The sequence below is a fragment of the Oncorhynchus mykiss genome, chromosome 10 (genome assembly GCF_013265735.2).
Source record: "Oncorhynchus mykiss isolate Arlee chromosome 10, USDA_OmykA_1.1, whole genome shotgun sequence".
NCBI lineage: Eukaryota > Metazoa > Chordata > Actinopteri > Salmoniformes > Salmonidae > Oncorhynchus > Oncorhynchus mykiss.
Window position 1 is genome coordinate 48,337,275 of NC_048574.1, and position 23,571 is coordinate 48,360,845.

Genomic DNA, 23,571 nt, shown 5'->3' on the forward strand with positions numbered 1-23,571 from the left:
AGGAAACTGAGAAGCTGGTGCTTTGTGAAAGGTTGTTGTTATAGTCCAATGACAATGGTATTAACATCAATAGCATACTAACCCAGGGGGTTGTCTTCAGATGTGTCTGGATCTGATTGGACAGTACTGCAGAGTCGGACAGATTCCATCCACTTCAAATCAAGAAGCAGCTGCCTAATATTCAGTTGCGGTGTTCCGCTTTAAGATGCCCTCCCCGGACCCTTTCTGTGTTGCCCAATCAACCCCTTTCTAAGTCACCTGATTCATAGGCTACACTGCCATTTTACACATGAAGTTTAAGTGAGAAAAAAAATGAATAATCGACTACCTAACAAAAAAAAAAACATTTGTAAAAAGATTAAATGCATTCAGAATAAACCATATGGAGCACGTCAATTAAAGGACATGGAAAAACGAGGAGGAGTCACTGCTACAAGACCTCGACACGAACAGAGGGGAGCTTGAGAGAAAATACATTCATATGCTATTTTGTAACGTCTTCAAAATTAGTCTAGCCCCAATCATAACCAGAGAGAACGTCGCGTGATCACCGACCGAGGATTGGTAGGCTAACTAATCAATGATTGTCTCTCTCCTGATGCTCAATTGTATTCATGCAGGCTACTGTTGCGGCTGTACACTCTAACCGGAATCACCATTGGAAAGCTATTACGCGGATACATTGTAGCATCGCGACCTCCGAACGAATCATTCTGAGCTGATATTGGTGTGGGTCGTTTGGTTTAGGTTTTTGTATTTGTGAGGACAATTGGATTGCCATTTCGTTGACTGAATGTAGCCGTCAATTTTATTTGGCCGCCGTATGAATTCTCCCATCGGATTCGCGTCAGTGTACGTTTTTGTTTTCAGACGGGCAGTTTGTTTAGAGGGCACCCTCTCTATCACAGCTGAAGACAATTTGATTTCTGATTCCCCAATCACTGCTTCTGGAATATGTCAGGACAGTCTATCACGGATCGGATCGCTGCGGCTCAGCACAGCATGACCGGATCCGCTATAAGCAAAGCCGTCTGCAAGGCCACGACGCATGAAGTCAGCGGACCCAAGAAGAAACACCTTGACTGTAGGTTAAGTACACCACCAGTGCACCGCCGTTGCTACATATTAGCGACAAAAGCATTGGTTACATTGAATATTCAAGACGACCTTTATTTGTCGTTATGTACATCATGTTTGGTATGGCCAAGGGTTTATCGAAATGATTCTATTGGGCAATGAATAATTGCGCATCATAGGCTTCAACAGCTCAGTAGTCAATCATTATCATACAGTGTCATTATCCTACGGTAGTCTTTCGTGTTGTAGTCTGAACACGATGAGACAAATATTATTATTACTGAGTGTCATACAAGAAAATCAATCAATCAAATGTATTTATTAAGCCCTTTTTTACATCAGCAGATGTCAGAAAGTGCTGTACAGAGAGAGACCCATCCTAAAACCCCAAACAGCAAGCAAATCAGATGCAAATGCCCACATAGCCTACTACACTTTGTTCAGCATTGTATGCAGTAATAATTTTGTAAATGTCCCTTTTTTTATAGGCTATGAAAATGTTCATGGCAGCGTATGTTTACAGAAGCACAATTGGAGTCAGTCTACCTATTGCAAACCATTTCTTAATTTCCTACTGAGTTCTAGATGAAAATGTGTCTAATTTAGGATTAATACCTTAGTATATTGTGGTGTATGTAGCCTTTGCGTTTTCTCAGCTACTTCAGTTTGTGATGAGCTGGTGTCCATGGGTCATTCATATTTATTCAGTGGCAGCAGCGTCATAGACCATCTTGAGCTCAACGTGTGTGTTGATCTGTGTGGAACTGGAGCAATTATTGGGTCGAAAGTGTTTTCTCCACGTTGAACTATTGATGGTTAGGTGGCTTTATACCCAAATGATGATATGACACAGTCAACATTGTGTCCAGTCAATCAATTAAGATCAATCAGTCCGGTTCTGGGCTGCAACAAATGCCATAGACCCAGAGGGTTATTGGTTCAGTGAAACAAGGTAGGCTCGTTGGGTTCCAGGTCTCATCATGGGCTGCCAGTTTGATTATTTTCTGGGGAAGGAATGTTTTAATTGTACAATTCTTTGCCCAACCTCTATCCAAAGTAATCCAATTGTGAACATTTTAGTCACCTTAGAGTCACGCAGAGTGGAATTACATAAGCTAAAATCTTGTAGTCATATAAAACTGCCATTTCTCTGAGTGGCATTTGGGAAGACTTTCAAATGTGATTTAAAAATGTGGTACCCGACTGCAATTTAGTTAAAGAGTGTAATTCCTCTGGATTATCCCGGACGCCTTGATATTCCGTTTATGTTTCCTTTATGTTCCCTTTTAAGGTTTAGCATAAGCTTTAGACTCCTCTTACAGTGAAAATGTCTTGAAGGACTGACGACACAATCGTATGAGGTTTATTTTGTTTATGACTGTCTGTTTTACAATCAGATTTCCAATTTGAAATGTTAATTGCAGGCTTAGTCGCTGTAATTTAAGGCATAATAAATGAGAGTTAATTCACTAGTAAAAGAATGTCTCTTTTTGAAGGGTGTGAGGGGGCCGAGCAGAGATTCCAACTGCTGCTAGGAATTTTCAGCATGACAATATGTTTTCACTAACACTTGTGTTCAGCCTCGCCACACCAGCTTTGCCCTTGTGTGGGTGCAAGAAAGCTGGGTAGTGCTAGGTATCAGCAGCCTATCCAGCAGGGAGGGGGGGGGGGGGCAAGCCATAGTGAGCCTCGATTGGTCTAGCTCATCGACGTCGCAGAGTGTTTGCATGAAGTTCAGCTTCCCCGACTCTGGTCCCACCCTGTTCACGTCTGTCGCCCAGGCTCGCGTCGTCAAAATGGGCCTCCGCCCACTTCGCTTCCATTGGGACTGAATGGTTTCCCGTAGTTTCATCGCCCACGTCGTCTTCAGTAAAGAGGGAACTGAGTTGGTCAGTGTAGAGTAGAGTACAGTACAGCACTTCTTAAGCACTATCACATTTTTCTAATGTCACCATTCTGTGTCGTCGGCAGACCTGATCCACTGCACCAACGAGCTGAACGTGAGTGTCCCCCACCTGGCTGACACGTTGTTTGAGAGGACGGCCAACAACAGCTGGGTGGTGGTGTTCAAGGCCCTCGTCACCACGCACCACCTCATGATGTATGGCAACGAGGTGAGTCACCCGCTGACAGACTGGCTTCACTGTTAAAAGTGGTCCTCTTGTCGCTCAGCTGGCAGAGCATGGCGCTCGTAGCGCCAGAACAGTGGGTTCAATTCATGGGACCACCCGCACAAAGAAAATGTATGCACGCACGACTGTAAATCACTTTGGATAAAATTATCTGTTAAATGGGTTACAGTGTATTATTAGATGTTATTCACTGATTTAATCTTTCTTCTTACTGTTTATGACCACGCTGCTGCTCTCTCTCTCTCTCTCTCTTTGTTTCACCAGCGATTAATCCAGTATCTGGCGTCCAGAAACACACTTTTTAACCTGAACAACTTCTTGGATAAGGGAGCATTACAAGGTACTGTTGGGAATTTGTCCGTGGAAGCAATTCCATGCCACACTGTACATAAGTCACAGGTACAAAACAACATAGAAACGTGCAATGCATGAACAAAAAAATGCCCCAGTTCAAAAGTTCAAACTGTCGTTCTGAACGCGTTGCAGAGGTTTGGCTCTGTAAGCCACCAGCTAGCACTTACACACATAGTAATACAAGTGCTCCCTCTCTGCCAGGTTATGCCATGTCAACGTTCATCAGACGCTACAGCAGGTATCTGAATGAGAAGGCCATGTCCTACAGACTGGTGGCTGTGGACTTCACCAAGATGAAGAGAGGGTAAGATGTCCTGTTTGTGGCTAGCGTGGAACACCTCCCCTGTGTCACACTAAGATGCATCAGTAAGCTACATCAGTGGAGGCGGGTCTTAAATGGAGTCACGGTAACTCCGCTCAACTGGCCAACTCATTTCGGCAGACACTTTGGAAATGGTGTGCCTTCTATTGAGTTTCAGCATGATTGACACGGAGATGCTTTATCTGTTTGTGTTTTGTCCGTCGCTTGCCCCGTTAAAACGGTCCTCCGTGCCTCTTGTCGACAGGGTCGACGGTGTGATGCGCACCATGACGGTTGAGAAGCTGATCAAGACTCTACCGATCATTCAGAATCAGCTGGATGCACTGCTGGACTTTCAGGTAGGCTGCAGGGGTCCATGGTCTTGGCGTTGGTGGTCCTTAAATGAACACGGGCAACGTGATGACCGTGAGCTGTCTGCATGAACTCTCAATGTGTGGTCTCTCGATCGGTTGTTTTCCCAGGCTAACTCTAACGAACTGACCAATGGCGTCATCAACAGCGCCTTCATGCTGCTCTTCAAAGACTCCATCCGCCTCTTTGCCGCGTACAATGAAGGAGTCATCAACATGCTGGGTAAGTACACTCTATATCTGTTAGATAACTATGGTGCCACTATGCTGTTTGTAAGTGTACGCCATATAAAAGAAATAGCCCAAGTCCTTTTTTTTCTTTTTTTCAGTTAACCTATCTTCTTTTTTTTGTACCCTAAAGAGAAATATTTTGATATGAAGAAGAACCAATGCAAAGACGCCCTGGAGATTTATAAGACGTTTCTGAACAGAATGACCAAGCTGTCAGAGTTTCTCAAAGTTGCAGAGGTAATGTTTTCCCTTTTCCACTTGTTTTGAGGAAAGGAAGGTGTCAGATAGATCCAGCAAGAAGGTGGGGCTCTTCTCCCGGACCTCTGCTCCTCTCCCCCTTTCTCTCTCTCTCGCTCTCTCTGTTGCCGTGTGGTGGAGGCTAATGCTGGTCATGAATGCAGAGGTTAGCCTATTAGTGAGCCTGAAAAGCTCAAGGTGAAGGCCCCTCCATGTGCTGCCTGTTCTGATGCCTGCGTTGCATGTCTTAGCAAGAGTTTGTTTTTTTCCCCCCTTACTCTTTCCTTCCCTTTCTCTCTTTTTCAATGATGAATGTCTGCTGTTATCCACGTAAAGTACTACTCGCAATTCACAAGGCCCTATTGCAAAGATAATCCGTATCTCTCTGTAGTTTTCTCATTTCTCGTGCATTCTTTTATTGAAAGGCGTTCTTGCTGTCTTTACTGATTTGGTAACTATTTGGAGGAAGGTTTGGGGTGATGGGGGTGTGTTTCTATCCAAAAACGGACTAACGTTGACTTTAAGGGCCCATTTCATTTACTCGTCTAACAATGTGTTTGTCATTTGTTCCCCAGCCTTTTTTTTTGTTGTTTGTTGTTCAAAGTCAACATTAGTTGTGTGTTGCTGTTGTTTTGGATGTTTCTCACCTTGCAGTCACATGACTATTACAGCCCAATGTACCCGGCACACCTGTCAGTGGCATTTCAGTGTGTAAACATTCATTTCAAACCCAAGTCTTCAGATCCTGTGCGTGAGTACGTATGTGTGTGAGTACGTGTGTGGGCATGCCAATTCCCCTGCCTGTTGTCTTTTTGTTGTTTTGTTTCTAGTCACTGCATGGAGTAATGGATTCTTTGGTTTGATTCTTCTTTCTCCCTCCTCCACACACCTACCCCTCCCCCTTTTTTTATTCTGTGGTTGTGTTCGTTTGTTTATTATGTTTGGTTTTTGTTTGCCCCCCCCCCCCCCCCTTTTTTTTTGTGACACAGCAAGTTGGAATTGATCAGGGTGACATCCCCGATCTCACACAGGTCAGTGGTGCATTTCATCTCAATATCTCCCATGTAGCTCCATTCTGAACGCTCCCATTCCCTACTCACCCTACAGGCTTCCAACCGCTCCCTCCTTTTCTCCCTGATTTTACCTCCCTCTCTCTGAGCTCTAGGGTAGAGAGGGCCTATTTCCAAAAAATGGCTTCCTAATATGTGAACCTTGGATTCTGCTGCCCCATATTTAGTTTCCTCATTTTGGAGGCAAAACACCGTCTTATGTCTTTCGGCAGATTTTTAGGTAGACCGATCCTTTATGTCTTTACTTAGACTTGAGTCTTTTGTATAGTTGAGTCGCTTGTGTAGTTGAGTCGCAGTTTTCGAAAGTTAACCCACAAAAAAACATATTTTTTTTTGTTTGATTTTGAAATGGTGCTGAAAAGTCAGGCACCTCTTCAGCCTCTGTCCTAACGAATATGGGCGTATGGTGCTTGTGTCAGGCCCATATAAGCCTTTTGTACGTTAAGGGATGACATCTCTTGATAGAGTTCAAGCTCTTGATTTCTCTTGCAGTTTAACTTTGCGTTGCTTCAAAATGAACACTATTTGTATATCTTTTTTTCCCGGAAAAGATGTCCCTTCAAAATAGCTGTGGGGAGAGCAGTGAATGGTTTCTACCAAATAGGTTTCTGCAAATATTACTTGAATGGTATACATAATGCAATCCTAAGCACTTGCGTAACATCTGACGTGATGCTACAAACACTGGTTGAAGCTTTCTTCAATGACACTAATGGTGTTTCCCTCCACAATAAACATGAACAAATGTTTCTGTCAATTTATGTCATGTTTGCAGTGCTTATGAAGATCTTCTGTATCCCTGTTCAACTAAATAGTAACCCATGTCTTTACTGAGCTGTAGATTTTTTTTTTCTTTCTGCTTATTTGAAACTTTTAGTATATTCTAGATTTCTCAGAAGAAGGATATCCAGAATTCTCATTATTCTCTCTTATTCCCCCAAAATAAGTATATGGAAATTCTTATTTTTGCAAGTTACTGCACGTGTTAAGATTGCATTCTGTAATGAAACGCAAATGTTGGGTTGAAACCTGGGTATCACGTGTGGGGAATTGAATTCACTGATCCTTGGTTTATTTAACCATCATTTTGTTATGTCTTTATAAAATACAAAGTTCATTTCCCAAGTGCGTGTACCTCATTTTCATCAGACGTTTTGCCTTTCTGTGAGTCAACTCGTTCGGCTTCCAAACCTTTTTGAACTAGACACTAAAGCTAATGACCAAATTTGACCGTCTGCTAGTAGAATTTCTACTCTAACCTGTAAAATACATTTATGAAATTTGATATTCATGAATGAATAGTTACCCAAATGATTATAGGAAACGGAATCCATTGGTTAACTCACAATTTATGCACTGGGATGTGTGTGTGAGAGCATTTATACACACCTGTGAATGGGCTTCTAAGCTCCTTTCCATATGCCAACAGACGATGTGATGTGTTCTGAACCCCACAGGAGCTGACACACTGTACAAATGACCTCCCAGGCCTGTGTACTTGCTTGCATGAGAAAGGACTGATCTGTGCATGTCTGGCTTGGAGCCAAACCTAATTATACCAGATGTATTGTCTTACGTAAAATACCTGCAAATATGGAGACTAGACTGAACATGAATAAAGCTTAGGACAATGTGCCACTTGGCCGCTGTGTGTGGTGTGGTGTGTGTGTGTGCGGGCACGTGTGTCTGCGCGGGCTTGTGTCTGCGCTTGCGCCGGTGCCAAATGTCTGTGTGCCTGTACGCGAGTGTATGCAAATGCAGTGTGTGTGTGTGTGTGCGCACGCGTGATTGTTTTCCCAATTGTTCTACACAGTGCTATCCTCACTTGGTGCATTAATGTTTCCCCATACCCCCCCCCCCCCCCCCCCCCCCCCCCAGGCCCCTAGCAGCCTCCTGGAAGCTTTGGAGCAGCATTTGGCCTCTCTGGAGGGGAGGAAAATCAAGGAGCTCTCCACAGCCACCAGGTAACCAACAGACACATGCGCACACACAGATGCTAATGTTTCAGGCTTTGTGTCTGAAAAAGGCATTTAGACTGAAGCAGGCATTTCAGAACATTTGTCACTCACTAAAGCTTTGATAGGTATGAGGACGAATGTGCAAATGATGCTGTGCCAGTGTTCCACCCTTAGCTACTATGTCATCTGGACTACAACGGCAATGCGGCCTCATTTATCCTGGATTTGGGAGTGTTTTAATGTGTTTGTGTGTCAGACCTGTCTACTATATGACAATTACGGCACGCAAGAGTCAGAAACGTTCGGCAAAAAAATAAATATATATTCTTCAGTGGTCCGTCCCAGAATGGCCTTGTGTGACAGTGAAGTGTATGTGGTGGTCACTGATAAGCGCTGTGTGGTCTCTCCAGAGCTAACACCTTGTCCAGTGCTGTGTCGTCACTGTCCAGCACTGGAATCTCCCTCAGCCGCATGGACGAGAAGGAGGACGAGAACAGGCTCAAGGTCAGACAGGGTCACTGTACAGCAACTTCTCATTACAATGTCGATGTGCTACTGTATGAATGAGTCTGAATATATATTATTTTCTCAACCCTGTTGTACTGTCACTTTTTTGCGGCTTGACTTGATGTGTTTTTCCCGGGCAGGACGAGGGAGCCAAGGTGATTGACGTGCAGACGCCGACCGTCTCTCCCAGCTCCCAGTCAGTGGGCAGTGCCAACGGCAGCAGTGGGGTCACAGACCTCTTCTCCAACTCATCTGTTGTATCTGTTACAAATAAGTAAGGCAGACCCTACGGTCTGACAATCCTTGTGCTTGAGTTAATACCTATGGGTATATTTCACACAGGTTGTTCAGTTTGTATAATATAACCTGTATGTATCTTATTTTAAAATGGCAGGTGGTTAAATCACTTCACAGTATATTAGTTGGGTTATTAGTGGGAAGGATCTGTGAGCCACGTTAAAATGGATGGCTGAATGGCAGTGTTCCAAGTGGTTGGTCCTGGCCGCTGTAACTCTTCCTCTCTGCCCTGTGGCCTGAAGGGGTCTGCTCTGCTATGATTTTTATCTCTGTCTCTCTCTGCTCTTGTTTCCCCAGCGTGCCAAATCTCACCAGTGACTTGTTCAACCTCCAGCCCACCTTCAACCCGAATATCCAGACCACACACACTGTGCCGTCTAACAACAACGCCTGGGGAGGTGATGGACACAAAAACACATACTGACACATGCGCGCACACACACACACACACTGTATACTCTTGAAGACTAGTATTGTATTTAAAATGAAGGCAGATACATTGAGCATATTGTGATGGACAGAAATCAGTCACTGCAGGACATAAATAAGATATTAATTGATGTCAACCCCAACCTTTATTAGAAGAAATGAAATGTCCAGTTGTGTCCCCAATGCAATTTTTTTCCTCTCCTCTTCCCTGCTACGATACCTATCCCTGCTGGATGCCCTCTCTCTCTCTCTCTCTCTGATTGGTGAGTCAATATGGCTTGTAATCACTCTACTGGACAGCTGACAGGACTGAAATAGCATTACAATATGCCTGGGGCTAGGGTTATTGCCTGTAGCCTGATTCGCTCTCTCCCTGTGTAACCTGCAGCCTGTCTCTCTGTCTCTCTGTGACCTGACACTGACTTTGACTCTCTCCCTGTGTAACCTGCAGCCTGTCTCTCTGTGACCTGACACTGACTTTGACTCTCTCCCTGTGTAACCTGCAGCCTGTCTCTCTGTGACCTGACACTGACTTTGACTCTCTCCCTGTGTGACCTGCAGCCTGTCTCTCTGTGACCTGACACTGACTTTGACTCTCTCCCTGTGTAACCTGCAGCATGTCTCTCTGTCTCTCTGTGACCTGACACTGACTTTGACTCTCTCCCTGTGTGACCTGCAGCCTGTCTCTCTGTCTCTCTGTGACCTGACACTGACTTTGATTCTCTCCCTGTGTAACCTGCAGCCTGTCTCTCTGTCTCTCTGTGACCTGACACTGACTTTGATTCTCTCCCTGTGTGACCTGCAGCCTGTCTCTCTGTGACCTGACACTGACTTTGACTCTCTCCCTGTGTAACCTGCAGCCTGTCTCTCTGTGACCTGACACTGACTTTGACTCTCTCCCTGTGTGACCTGCAGCCTGTCTCTCTGTCTCTCTGTGACCTGACACTGACTTTGACTCTCTCCCTGTGTAACCTGCAGCCTGTCTCTCTGTGACCTGAGACTGACTTTGACTCTCTCCCTGTGTGACCTGCAGCCTGTCTCTCTGTGACCTGACACTGACTTTGACTCTCTCCCTGTGTGACCCAGGGAGTGCTGAGCGATTAACCATTTTTGTTTGTTAGTTGGGGTTATTAACCAGACCTGCCAACATGCAAGCATTTAGCGTACCAACTAAGCAATTCTCTGCCCATGAGATCCAAGTGAAAAGTATGCAGAAATGAATAGGGTCTGATTTAAAAATATATATTTTAATAAAAACATAAATCCACTGAGTAAATCGAACATCCCGATTCTCGAGCTGCAACACACATACATGTACAGAGTTTGTGTCAACGGACATGGAGATTAATACAGCCTTATTCGACATAGCTACCCCGTGTCTGCCTCTCCTGTTTGTTGTGATGCTGAGTTTGCTGACTGTCAGCTGTAGGTAAACACATGGCCAAATCCCTTTTCGATTCCGTGTGTTGTGGAAAGGTAAACACTAATTGTCTCAAGCCAAAGTTAGCGAACATAAGATGGACATTCAGTGGGCTCTAAAGTGCCAGCAGTTCACTCGCATTTGCTAGTGAAAGAAAATCAATACAAATACGACAAAATACCTGGTCGCATTTGTGCGAGTGTGATATACATTTTAATTCTGCGTCCCGTTAGTTGTATTTTCCACAACATTACGAGGATCACGCAATCGGATAGACTGTAATTATGATCCACGTCACAAAATGCATTATAAAAGTATAATCAAAATACATTAAATGGAGTCGGCAGTTTAGAAGACTGCGAGATGATGCCTACCCAATGAGTGTGCGGTATTAGCTATAGAGGCAATGCTTTTAAAAATGCACTTGCACTAGAATTACAAGTTGAATCTCCAATTTGCCGCACGCGTCTGGTACTCTAAAAAGTTGGACAGGGTTGGCAGGTCTGTTAAACAACTAATTGACCGATGTCAGTACTATTACTTGAATTCTATTGAGTTGTGTTTTATTTGTGAACCCAGTGCGCGGTTTCTCTAGGGATAAATCAAATCATTCCCGAGAGAAATAATGTCAAGAACTACGTGCGACGCTGGGATGAAGGGAGTTGTAGTTTTCACGAAGCAAATATTAAACTTATTTCAGCGCCAAAGTGTGGTAATTAACGACAATTGCCATAATCCATTGCGCCTGTCGTTTCCGGCTCAGACAGAGACTGATACACTTTTCCGCCTGGTAAATTAGGATTCACACAGACCGCATGAGAGGAACGTACACAACACAACGACAGAGAGGAATAGAGACAGTTCGTGAAAGTATGCGTTATCTACCTTGAATAACTAGTCAAATGATTTCGTCAGACAGCTCTGCAGCATACTTAGGCAGGCTAGCCTAGCTAAATAGGATGACTAAAGACAGTACAGTATGGGGAGCACAGAGATGGCGTTAGATCAGTGGTATTCAAGCCTTTTCAGCGGAGATCCTATTTCCTCCCCCCCCCCCCCCCAATAATTTCTTGCAACTCGAAGTCACCCCACATCCGATGATGCAACCTTAAAATCGATACATTTAGATTTTGAAATCAACAAATGACCTTCAATCAATTTAATTTTCTCGTCAAAAGAAAATAAAACCAATCAAGACATTTACTCAATACAATTATATATTTCAAATGATCTTCCTCAAACATTTGTATATCGTCCCATACAATAGTCTGTACTCTTAATTTTTTGTTCCTAATTTTGGCTACCCCACTGCAGTTGGGGTCGTGACCCCTACTTTGAATACCACTGTGTTAGATGGGCTGGCTGGCTGCTACTTCCTAAGCCGAGATGATGTTCTGAATAAAAAATATTAGTCATGAAAATGAAGTAATATACAGAACGGAAATATTGTATTATTTCATAGCAATTTTTCTAATGATGCCTACCCAATGTGGACATGCCAGAGACTATGGAATATTTTCACTGTTTTGGCAATTGAATGTTCACTATTTTGGGGTTTGGAATTTCCACAAGTAAAAAGCTCTAAAATGTGTCATTATTTCATTTCCTTGATTCCTTTTTTAAATAATCAAACCGAAACCGAACCGACCTCAAAAAGCACTAATCACTTCGCATTAGCCAGACCTGACTCTCTCCCTGTGAGACCCGGAGCCTGACTCTCTCTCCCTGTGAGACCCGGAGCCTGACTCTCTCTCCCTGTGAGACCCGGAGCCTGACTCTCTCTCCCTGTGAGACCCGGAGCCTGACTCTCTCTCCCTGTGAGACCCGGAGCCTGACTCTCTCTCCCTGTGAGACCCGGAGCCTGACTCTCTCTCCCTGTGAGACCCGGAGCCTGACTCTCTCTCCCTGTGAGACCCGGAGCCTGACTCTTGCTCCCTGTATGTCTCTGTCCTCAGGTTTGGGGCTCCCAGGGGACCTGTTGAAGCCAGCTCAGCCCACACACATCCACAGCCCTGGGATACCACTGCAATCTGGGGGGAAGATGATGCCCACTGACCTGGACTCCTCCTTAGCCAACCTTGTTGGCAGTGAGTTTCTCTCCCCCCCCCCCCCCCCCCCCCCCCTATTTTACATGTATCTTTGCATATTATAACATTTTTCAGTAGTCATAAAATGGTCATACACAGTAATGCTCTGTAACCGCATCTGAACATGTAACATATCTTAATCACTCATTTTCCAGACTTGCAGTTCGGAGGAACACCAGCCAAAAAGTGAGTATATGATATTTTAAAAGGAGCTGAGAGCACCTACAGTAATATATTTGGATGTAGCTATTCATCCAAGCATTTATGAATCCTGATCTAATCTCTCTTGCTCTAATGCTGTGGGTGTATTTGAACCCTGTGTTTGTCCATCAGGCCAGAGCCCCAGTGGGCCCAGCTGGTAGAGAAGAAGCCCACAGGAGGGACTCACTGGCAGTCCAAAACCATGTGCACCAGCCCCAACTGGAACCATCATACCCCCATGGCTCCTCAACCTATACCCATACCACAAATGGTGAGACATACACGCCTGGTCACGCTCACCAAATATAATACAGAGAACAAGCCAGCAATGCAGAAGGTAGTGTACTTTTTTCCTTATGAAATCTAGTAGACCACATTAGAAAACTCTATGATTGTCTGAAAATCACATCTTCGAAAAATGGAAGGGGTTATTGCGGCTTTTCCACAGGCGCTGCCGATTCTCATTTGCCCTCTTGTCTATTTGAATTCGTTTGCACTCTAATTATTTGTCTCTCCTCTTCTCATTTCGCGTTTCATCTGTCTTCTCTCGAAAAATTCCCACTGAATTATCCACCATCCATTCCTATCTCCATTTTCCTCGTTCCCTCCTCGTTTCCTCAACCCTGCTGCAGAATGGAATGATCTATACTGGCTATGTAAGTATGTGACTCTCTGTAGAGGGAGTCGCTGCATTCTTCCACAAGTCCATTTCTCAGTGTGCTCTACTGGGCTTTCATTTTTCCGTTCCGCCCTTTCTCTCCGTAAGGCTCCGGCTCCAGTGGCTTTTCCTATGACGACACCTCAAGTGCCTGTTTATGGAATGGTAAGGAATGATCTGCACCCGTGGTACAGTACCCAGGTCTAACAGTCAAATCAAATTGTAATTGTCACGCGTCAAATACAACAGGCGTAGTAGACCTTACCCTGAAATGCTTACTTACATGCCCTGAAGCCCTTAACCAAGAAATAGAGTTAAGAAAACATTTACTGAATAAACTCAAGGAAGAAATCGAATAAAACGTCACACAATATAAAATAACAATTCCAATATAAGGTTGGGTCTAAGGGGAGGGGGGTTCTGCACACCAAGACCATTGATACCCAGTTTACATTTCATCTCTCTCTCTCCCTGTTGGAGATGCCTCCTCATCAGATGGGGCAGATGGGTGGAGTCCCTATGATGGCACCACAGCATATGATGTACAACCAACCTGTCCTTCGGCATACCAACCCATTCGCTCCCATGCCAGGAGCCCAGGTAATCCCACTGTCCACTCCCCAACCACTTCTGGCATGTGAATCATGATTCAAGGCATCAGTTCCTAAAGTATGTTAATCATAATTGTAATGCTGTCTTTGCTGCTTTATAATGTCACTGTTTAATACTTAATTTGTCAATGTTAACTACTGTTTACCACTAGGTTCTGGAATTATTTAAGATCTTGTTACTATGAAACCTTTGGTATTACAGTACCCAATTTTTTTATTTTTTATTTGACTGAGATATTTATAATCCACAGTCTCGAGCCTTTTTAAAACCAGACGGAAATTATTAAACCGTAACAGGCTTATTTTCCTATGCAGATGCACTTCATGTAGGACTGGGAGCATCTTACCATGACAGTAAAAGCAGAGAGACGAACCAATCCAGAACCAAATGCAACGCGAGGTGGAAGAGAGAAAGGAGCGGAAGACGGTGGTGGAGACAGACCGGTGACGTGGTGGTGGAGACAGACCGGTGATGTGTTGGTGTCGGTGCTCTTTCAGTGGCCTCCCTGTGGGATGGAACCTCTGTTACATTCTGCATCATGGCTGATATAAGAGTCCCATCCAAGTCCTTTGACAAGTCACAGCTCACATTCATTCTGTATTTGATTTGCTCATTTGAATGGGTATCGTTCCGACCTGTTTGAACCCATGCTATGGCGACAGCTGCATTCCAGTTTGGAGCTTGGCCCCTTTGCAGTGAATTCTAGACAACTGCCATCACCCCCCTCATCCGTCAGTGTCAATGGACATCTCTTTCTCTGATAGTTTGCACGCACTTTAATCAAATGTGAACTTTGCCACGGGTGTACATACGCATTGTCCAATTAGGGTCTCATACAAACCACTACAACACTCCTACGTCTTTTCTCCCCAATGTTCATGTCAGAGTTGCGGTAGCTACCGTTTTCATGCGTTTCAATCGATGTTCACCAAACATTTTGGAGTCGACTCCGTATTCATTCCATTTTTTGTTGTTGTTTCACAACCAGTTATAGTATTGGATAAATGGCTTGGAGACACATGGTTTGTGTACGCGTGTGCATGTACAGTATATCTGTCTGTGTTCATTTGCGGTGCACTCTGATCTAAATGTACAACCGCTATTGTGTCATGTTTTCTTCGGTTCCTGTGAAAGCCATGATCTGCGTGGCGAGGGCTGCCCACTGTACTCTTGTTTTTAAACGGTGTGCTCCATGCCAACATAGACCTACGGTGTACTCCTATGAAAGAAGTGAAGGCGGCCCACTCATTTCATACGGAACCGTCGTAGGTCATGACACGTTCTGCCTCTGCCGTGCCACCCGTTGTTCGCTCTGCTCGGTGCTATTTGAGGTTGTTTTTTTTTTAAATACGTGATCCATGTTCCTTTAGCTACCACAACGGAGCATGGAACTTCCCGCCATCGGATTTAGCTTCTGCTCTTTGAAACCGATAACGGACCTGCCCCCCCCCCCCCCCCCCCCCCCCCCATGTCAGTGAGTAAACGTTGGGAGAGTGTTCTTTGTGTTTTCTTCTCGTATCGCTCCAGGTCGATGCCCAATGAGTTGTCGCATGTGTCATTGTTGTGTTTCTGAGTGGCAGTGTGTTTGCGGTGTAGCTCCCCACCAACCCCTGGAGAATGTTGTTGAGGAGCTCGTTTCTGAGAGACTGCTTCGCGAGACAGTGAAACTGACAATCGCTCCAGTAAGTCAGCAACTATCTGCCACGCTCCAACTCCAGCCCCAGAGATAGCCCTAGCTTGCTGTCCTGGACATTTTTTTTTGTTTGCCGGAGGGCAGAGGACAAGTGAGGAGGAAAGTAGAGAGATCTGTAAATGTGATCGAGGGTCATGTCTGTCCAGAAACTCCCCGGTGTGCGTAACGGTGACAGACAGACAACATATATAGCACAAACCCTGGAGGGGGGCGAGCGTTTTACTGCACAAAACTAAAACCATTGCTGGGATGTACAGTCAAAGGGGCTGGGGGAAATACTTGTTTTTCTATTTATTGTGTTTCTATATGTCCATGCCCTTCCCGGTGAGATAAACAGGGTAGTGTTCCTCAACGAGGCCTCCCAGCTTCTGGTCCTCCGAGGACAGTGGGGGTCACTGAAGCCATCCAGGCCATCTGGTAGTGTCTATTTAGCCATGAGTAGTCGAGTGTCGTAACGTGTCTCAATACAAGTCGGTCGTCTGTTAGATTTGCTGTAGAGCCTCTCATTCTGCTAATCATGGGCTCTGTCAAGACTACCGCATTCCGACGCCCTGTGACCGGCTTACATTTTGTAGATGTTCTTTGAAACGTAATTCTGTCTCAATGTCACCTGTGTCAATTGAATGCTTTTATGCAAGTTCACGCAGTCCCATAGACCAATTCTGACTGTTACGCTGTCCTCTGTATGTAACCTTGTATGTTTTTAGACATGTGCTCGCTCTGTAAGTGATGGCCCCATTGGGAGACGGGGGTTGTTTTATTGCCGTGTCTGTGGTGCGGGTCATTGTGCTTGGCGGTGGTCATGGGGTGTACGTCTGTGATGTTTTGTGTATATCTTGATGGGTGGGGGGTGTTAGGTTCAACAGTATCACAACTGGTCTACCAAGAGTGTCTTCATTGTGGCAGTGGACACTGTCCTCTCCGTAACAGGAACATTTTGCACCAAAGTCATCAAGCGCAGCTTTTTCTCCGCGGTCACATTGCTGATATCCAATTTTGGAGGAATTTGATTTCAGCGACAAGTCTCTTCTTGCATGATTAGTGTTGTCTTTTTCTATTGACTTGTGTGCCCGGTAAAGAGCATGATCATATGTGAAATTTCACTTACCGGTGTGTTTGCAAATGTTTAGGAATTTCTCTTGACTTGCCTCTTTTACATTAGCGTTCATAAATGTGTGTGTCCTACCAGATATAACTGTCTTTTTTTTTTTTTTTTTGCATTTGAAATGCAATTCAAAGCTCCTATCAAATACCTATTCAGTTACGAGACCACACATTTTGTGAAACATGAATATAAATGCTATGCATCACCTAGCTAGCTAGACATTCAAGTCCTGTAAACCCCTCCTTGTTAAAACGTTGCTATTTTCAATACATTTGTTGAGCGCTTGCTCTTTTTTTCTTCCGAGTTTTTGGGTTTCTCCTAGTATGTTCAGTCTTGTCCCTCTTCCATTGGATCACGTCATTCTCTGCCAATATTGGTCATCTTCCTTTGCGCTTGCAGTGGAAAATCTCGCTCCCTGATCTTTTAGCCACTGAAAGATGTCAACGTGCATTGTCACTTTGCCCGATGTACTCTGGCGATGTATAATGTACATTTATGCATATTTAACAATATGAGCACAGTATACCTGTGTTCGACTCCATATTGCCCATCTGAAAACATTTTTTTTTCTTTCTCCCCTGTGATGAAACGAAGCATTGTCCAGGATGTCCTGTTTTTGGAAGTGAGGCTCCATACCTTTTTTGTTGTTGTTGAGTACATCAAATGGATTGATAACACAATACACTGTATTGTCAATGCTAAATTACATTGTTATAAACAATTGTTTTTTCTTTTAAATGCAGAGGTTGTTGTTTTTTGGAAGACAATTGAATAAAATGTCATATGTTGCTCAGGTTATGTCGTTATTTTTTCAGCGGTCCTCATCTTCCTGCTCATTGTGCCTTTCATCAGTGACCACTTGTTGGTCGATGTGCAATGCATGTTTCTATTGGATATACAGGTAATCACCTTGACAGCGAATATCGTCAGGTTAAAGCATCATTCATACTCGTGAATAATTGACAGATTGCATCATACGAGTTGGCTATGAGAGGGCCTTGAAGCACTGTCACTCACAAAGTGTACAAGATGAAGATTGCCACTATACTGTATTAATCAAAGATCCATACAGTACACCTGTCACATCACAATAGGAAAATTATCATTTTCAAAAGCAGCACTACCACTAGTGTTGTGACAACCGCTCACTCTGACATAGAATCACAGTGCACCATCTTTATGGTAAGAAATATCTACCTGCTGTGAATAACAAGTCTGGAAACCTAGCTTCATTCATTTTTCTGAGAATCTGCCATATCAGAGGAAGTTCGTATTTAAAATACTGGGACCCCTCACAGTGATTGTTCATGTCAGGCACAGGCTTGCTGGGATATATCAAAACAAATTAAACTCCATGATAAAGGTTGGGTGACTAGATAAAAATCAGGTTCTGAGCCCTACTACAGTATGTGTTGCTGTTAGCTAATTGGAGGGCACAGACTAATAGAAGCTCATTGGATGGCACATGCACCGCTTGGCAAGAAGTCCTGGGCGTAGGTGCACACAGCTTTGCAGAGGTAGGTCATAGTGCCGTAGCGGCCACTAGGGGCGCTGTCATACAGCAGCCTGCAGATCCCATTGGAGTGATCTTTCTCCAGAAGGGTGTCGTCAGCCCCCAGCACTTTCTGCAGAAGAGGGGAATATGGACACAATGTAAGGATGACATTGCAAAGACGGCCCGTTGTGCTATTTAATGTCCTTTTAACATGTGGGGGTTTACAGGAAATGTAACCGAATAGTAAATAACTGAATAACAAGCACAATAAACAATGTAAAATAAACATGTTCCACTGTGAAAATCAATGCTGAAAGAACAGAGGTGAGACTACCGTATGGCCACTGACTGACCTGGTCGTGGTAGAACATTTCACTGGCCATGTGGACTATCTTATCTACATGGACGACACTGCCGATGCTCTCCAGCTCCACCTCGGCCAACAGGGTGAGCACCAGTATGGCCTCCACCAGCAGCTGGCGGTACTCTGGCTGGGGCACGCGATTCAGCACCGTCTCCACGTGCACTGCAAACTTGATCTCACCGGGGGTCATCTGTGATCAACAACCCCCCCAGGGGAGGTGGATAGGAAATAGATAGTGCATCATGTAGTGTGATATTGAAAAAATCTGGTTCAGAGGTAAGCAAATCTGGGTTGGCGCCCCCCCCCCTGGGTTGTGCCGTGGCGGAGATCTTTGTGGGCTATACTCAGCCTTGTCTTAGGATGGTAAGTTGGTGGTTGAAGATATCCCTCTAGTGGTGTGGGGGCTGTGCTTTGGCAAAGTGGGTGGGGTTATAATCCTTCCTGTTTGGCCCTGTTCGGGGGTATCATCGGATGGGGCCACAGTGTCTCCTGACCCCTTCTGTCTCAGCCTCCAGTATTTATGTAGTAGTAGTTTGTGTCGGGGGGCTAGGGGTCAGTTTGTTATATCTGGAGTACTTCTCCTGTCCTATTTGGCGTCCTGTGTGAACTTAAGTGTGCTCTCTAATTCTCTCTTTCTTTCTCTCTCTCGGAGGACCTGAGCCCTAGGACCATGCCTCAGGACTACCTGACATGATGACTCCTTGCTGTCCCCAGTCCACCTGGCTGTGCTGCTGCTCCAGTTTCAACTGTTCTGCCTTATTATTATTGGACCATGCTGGTCATTTATGAACATTTGAACATCTTGGCCATGTCCTGTTATAATCTCCACCCGGCACAGCCAGAAGAGGACTGGCCACCCCTCATAGCCTGGTTCCTCTCTAGGTTTCTTCCTAGGTTTTGGCCTTTCTAGGGAGTTTTTCCTAGCCACCGTGCTTCTACACCTGCATTACTTGCTGTTTGGGGTTTTAGGCTGGGTTTCTGTACAGCACTTTGAGATATCAGCTGATGTACGAAGGGCTATATAAATAAATTTGATTTGATTTTGATTTGAAATCATTTAGATGAAGGAGTAACGTGAAGTTGATGTGGCTCAGCCTGGAGATCTTTTAGGGCGTACCTCTCTTGTGGTTGACGCTGGGAGAATGCACCCCACAATAGATAGACCGTCACACTGAAAAATAAAGTAGGGCAATTACATCTATGAACCAGGTAGAAACAAGTTTCACGGATGCTAATTATACATGTACCAGCTAGAACAAAGTGTTTGGAATACTGTGCAAAGAGTACCAGCACCCGTCGCCCACAGCATCTCACCTTCTGGAGGATGGACCAGACCTTCTGGTAGAAGCCAACAGGGACTCTGTTGAGGGCTCCGTCTAGACGTCTCCTACGTAACCACTGGCCATGGCGGCTGTCTCTCACCGCCAACTTTTCTGTAGCGCTCTGCAACGACTCGATGGATGGGAGTCTGTACCGCTGGAGCACACCAGGGGAAAACAAACACTTATAGTTAAGCTCTCTCTTCATTGTTAGATCGTATAAAACCACTTGAGTTTATCACATAATACACATTTGTGGTATTGTATTCCCAGAAGTTATGTACAGTACCAGTCAAAAGTTTGGACACACCTACCTAATCAAGTTGTTAATTTTATATATATATATATATATATATATATATATATATATATATATATATATTTTTTTTTTAAAACTATTTTCTACATTGTAGAATAATAGTGAAGACATCAAAGCTATGAAATAACACATATGGAATCATGTAGTAACCAAAAAAGTGTTAAATCAAAATATAGTTTATATTTTTCAAAGTAACCACACTTTGCTTTGATGACAGCTTTGCATTCTCTCAAGCAGCTCCATGAGGAATGCTTTTCCAACAGTTTTGAAGGAGTTCCCACATGTGCTGAGCACTTGTTGGCTGCTTTCCCTTCACTCTGCGGTCCAACTCATTCCAAACCATCTCAATTGGGTTGATGTCGGGTGATTGTGGAGGCCAGGTCATCTGATGCAGCACTCCATCACTCTCCTTCTTGGTCAAATAGCCCTTTCACAGCCTGGAGGTGTGTTGTGGGTCATTGATCTGTTGAAAAATAAATGATAGTCCCACAAAGTGCAAACCAGATGGGATGGTGTATCGCTGCAGAATGCTGTGGTAGCCATGCTGGTTAAGTGTGCCTTGAATTCTAAATTAATCACAGAGAGTGTCGCCAGCAAAGCACCCCCACACCTCCTCCTCCATGCTTCACAGTGGGAACCACACATGCGGAGATCATCCATTCATCTACTCTGTGTCTCACGGCGGTTGGAACCAAAAATCGCAAATTTGGACTCGTCAGACCAAAGGACAGATTTCCACTGGTCTAATGTCCATTGTGCGTGTTTCTTGGCCAAATCAAGTCTCTTATTAATATTGGTGTCCTTTAGTAGTGGTTTCTTTTCAGCAAGGCAAGCAACCATGAAGGCCTGATTCACGCAGTCTCCTCTGAACAGTTGATGTTGAGATGTGTCTGTTACTTGAAGTCTGTGAAGCATTTTTTGGGGCTGCAAATGCTGAGGCTTTTAACTAATGAACTTATCCTCTGCAGCAGAGGTAAGTCTGGGTCTTCCTTTCCTGTGGCGGTCCTCATTAGAGCCAGTTTCATCAAAGCGCTTGACGGTTTTTGCGACTGCAGTTGAAGAAACTTTCAAAGTTCTTGAAATGTTCCTGATTGACTGAACTTCATGTCTTAAGGTAATGATGGACTGTCATTACTCTTTGCTTATTTGAGCTGTTTTTGCCACCCCTACCATGTCACAACACATCTGATTGTCTCAAACACATTAAGAAGGAAATAAATTCCACAAATTAACTTTGAACAAGGCACACCTGTTAATTGAAATGCATTCCAGGTGACTACCTCATGTAGCTGGTTGAGAGAATGCCAAGAGTGTGCAAAGCTGTCAAGGCAAAGGGTGGCTACTTTGAAGAATCTCAAATATATTTTGATTTGTTTAACACTGGTTATTACATGATTCCATATGTGTTATTTCATAGTTTTGATGTCCTCCCTATTATTCTGCAATGTAAAAATAGTAAAAATAAAGAAAAACCCTTGAATTGTCACAACTCCCGCCGAAGTCGGCCCCTCTCCTTGTACGGGCGCTCGACGTCACCGGCTTTCTAGCCATCGTCACTCCATTTTTAATTTATCCATTTGTTTTGTCTTGTTCCCTGCACACCTGGTTTTCATTCCCCAATCACACTACATGTATTTATTCCTCTGTTCCCCCTCATGTCTTTGTGCACGATTGTTTTGTGTTACGTGTCTATGTTGACGCGCTTTACTGGTATGCGTTTATTCCGTGTTCTATTTCACGAGGTATGTCATTGTGTTTATACAGTATTACTGTGACTGTTTGCGCGTTTTCACTTTTGCATTGGCTGGAGGTTGACGCAGTGACGTCCGTCTGTTGGTTTCTCCTGCCTCAATAAAGTGTGCGCCTGTTCACAACTCTCTGCTCTCCTGCACCTGACTCCGCTCCCAGTACGCACGCCATTGACATGAATGAGAAGGTGTGTCCAAACCTTGGACTGAGAATGGAAGGATCAAATGCTTTAATATTGAAATATTGAAAGAAATACAGACAGAAAAAGACAAACAGCATGATTTGAAGTACTGTACATATTCATATATACAGTAAGGTACAAAATATTGGCACCCTTGATAAAGATGAGCAAAAAACACTGTATACAATAAATAATACAAATACTGAGCTATAATGCTTGTTAAAAAAAGGGAAATTATATTATTTTATACTAACATAATTGCTCAGAGAAAGAGATTCTGTTCAACAGGTAATAAAAAAATGGGTCCAAATTATTGGCACCCCTGTTTTGAGTATTATAGAATGAACCCGCTTCGTGAGGATAAAGACACAAAGTATTTTTCTAAAATGTTTATGAGATTGGAGAACACATTGGGAGGGATCTCAGACCGTTCCTCCATTTAGAATCTTTCCAGATCCTTGACATCCTTCGACCACAAAAATCAACATTTTGCAATTGCCATCTGTCTCCAGACTTGAAGCCCATTGAAAACCTCTAGTTTACGTTAAGAGAATGGAAGGGTCAGATGCTTTATTATTAAAATATAGAAAAAAATTCAGACAGAAAAAGACAAACAACATGATCTGAAGTTAGATGGGGCAGAGTCTTACAAACATTAGAAACATCAAGCTTCCTGTTAAGGCAAGGGCTGATTTCAAGGTTTTACTGCTAACCTACAAAGCATTACATGGGCTTGCTCCTACCTATCTTTCTGATTTGGTCCTTACATACCTACACGTACGCTACGGTCACAAGACGCAGGCCTCCTAATTGTCCCTAGAATTTCTAAGAAAACAGCTGGAGGCAGGGCTTTCTCCTATAGAGCTCAATTTCTATGGAATGGTCTGCCTACCCATGTGAGAGACGCAGTCTCGGTCTCAACCTTTAAATCTTTACTGAAGACTCATCTCTTCAGTGGGTCATATGATTGAGTGTAGTCTGGCCCAGGAGTGTGAAGGTGAACGGAAAGGCTCTGGAGCAACGAGCCGCCCCTTGCTATCTCTGCCTGGCCGGTTCCCCCCTCTCCACTGGGATTCTCTGTCTCTAACCCTATTACAGGGGCTGAGTCACTGGCTTACTGGTGCTCTTTCATGCCGTCTTTAGGAGGGGTGCGTCACTTAAGTGGGTTGAGTCACTGACGTGATCTTCCTGTCTGGGTTGGTGCCCCCCCTTGGGTTGTGCCGTGGCGGAGATCTTTATGGGCTATACTCGGCCTTGTCTCAGGATGGTAAGTTGGTGGTTGAAGATATCCCTCTAGTGGTGTCGGGGCTGTGCTTTGGCAAAGTGTGTGGGGTTATATCCTTCCTGTTTGGCCCTGTTCGGGGGTATCATCGGATGGGGCCACAGTATCTCCTGACCCCTTCT

General features: G+C 44.2%; 2 protein-coding genes across 15 annotated transcripts in view; one reads left to right on the forward strand and one right to left on the reverse strand.

Moving 5' to 3' along the window:
• Positions 1-234: 234 nt before the first annotated feature.
• On the forward strand, positions 235-17,528 carry LOC110534154 (phosphatidylinositol-binding clathrin assembly protein). Of its 14 annotated transcripts, none has more exons than XM_036933269.1 (20): positions 237-564; positions 962-1,084; positions 3,049-3,191; positions 3,474-3,549; positions 3,765-3,867; positions 4,130-4,223; positions 4,347-4,458; positions 4,597-4,703; positions 5,693-5,734; positions 7,652-7,737; positions 8,142-8,235; positions 8,379-8,512; positions 8,833-8,933; positions 12,340-12,471; positions 12,627-12,657; positions 12,805-12,943; positions 13,305-13,328; positions 13,439-13,495; positions 13,808-13,930; positions 14,239-17,528. In XM_036933269.1, the coding sequence occupies exons 2-20, from the start codon at positions 1,003-1,005 to the stop codon at positions 14,269-14,271; spliced, it is 1,713 nt and encodes a 570-aa protein (XP_036789164.1). In that variant the 5' UTR covers positions 237-564; positions 962-1,002; the 3' UTR covers positions 14,272-17,528. The 14 variants fall into 14 exon arrangements, with proteins under 14 accessions (XP_036789165.1, XP_036789154.1, XP_036789158.1 ...); XM_036933257.1 differs by having other exon boundaries at positions 238-564; positions 871-1,084; XM_036933259.1 differs by having other exon boundaries at positions 236-1,084; positions 12,355-12,471.
• Positions 17,529-17,766: 238 nt separating this feature from the next.
• Positions 17,767-23,571, reverse strand: part of LOC110534153 (phosphorylase b kinase regulatory subunit alpha, skeletal muscle isoform) — a 32,020-nt gene continuing 26,215 nt past the window's right edge. The window contains exons 29-32 of the mRNA XM_021618860.2: positions 19,914-20,075; positions 19,717-19,770; positions 18,589-18,789; positions 17,767-18,365 (exon numbers count right to left, since the gene is read on the reverse strand). Coding sequence (XP_021474535.2) covers positions 18,192-18,365; positions 18,589-18,789; positions 19,717-19,770; positions 19,914-20,075 — 591 coding nt within the window. The 3' untranslated portion in view covers positions 17,767-18,191. The remainder of the gene's footprint in view (positions 18,366-18,588; positions 18,790-19,716; positions 19,771-19,913; positions 20,076-23,571) is intronic.

Coding starts and splice junctions, on each gene's coding strand:
- LOC110534154 (XM_036933256.1), top strand. CDS start 955: ATGTCAGGACAGTCTATCACGGATCGGATCGCTGCGGCTCAGCACAGC. Junction 5,735..7,651: donor ACATCCCCGATCTCACACAG/GTCAGTGGTGCA, acceptor CCCCCCCCCCAG/GCCCCTAGCAGCCTCCTGGA. Junction 13,931..14,238: donor CTCCCATGCCAGGAGCCCAG/GTAATCCCACTG, acceptor AAACCGTAACAG/GCTTATTTTCCTATGCAGAT.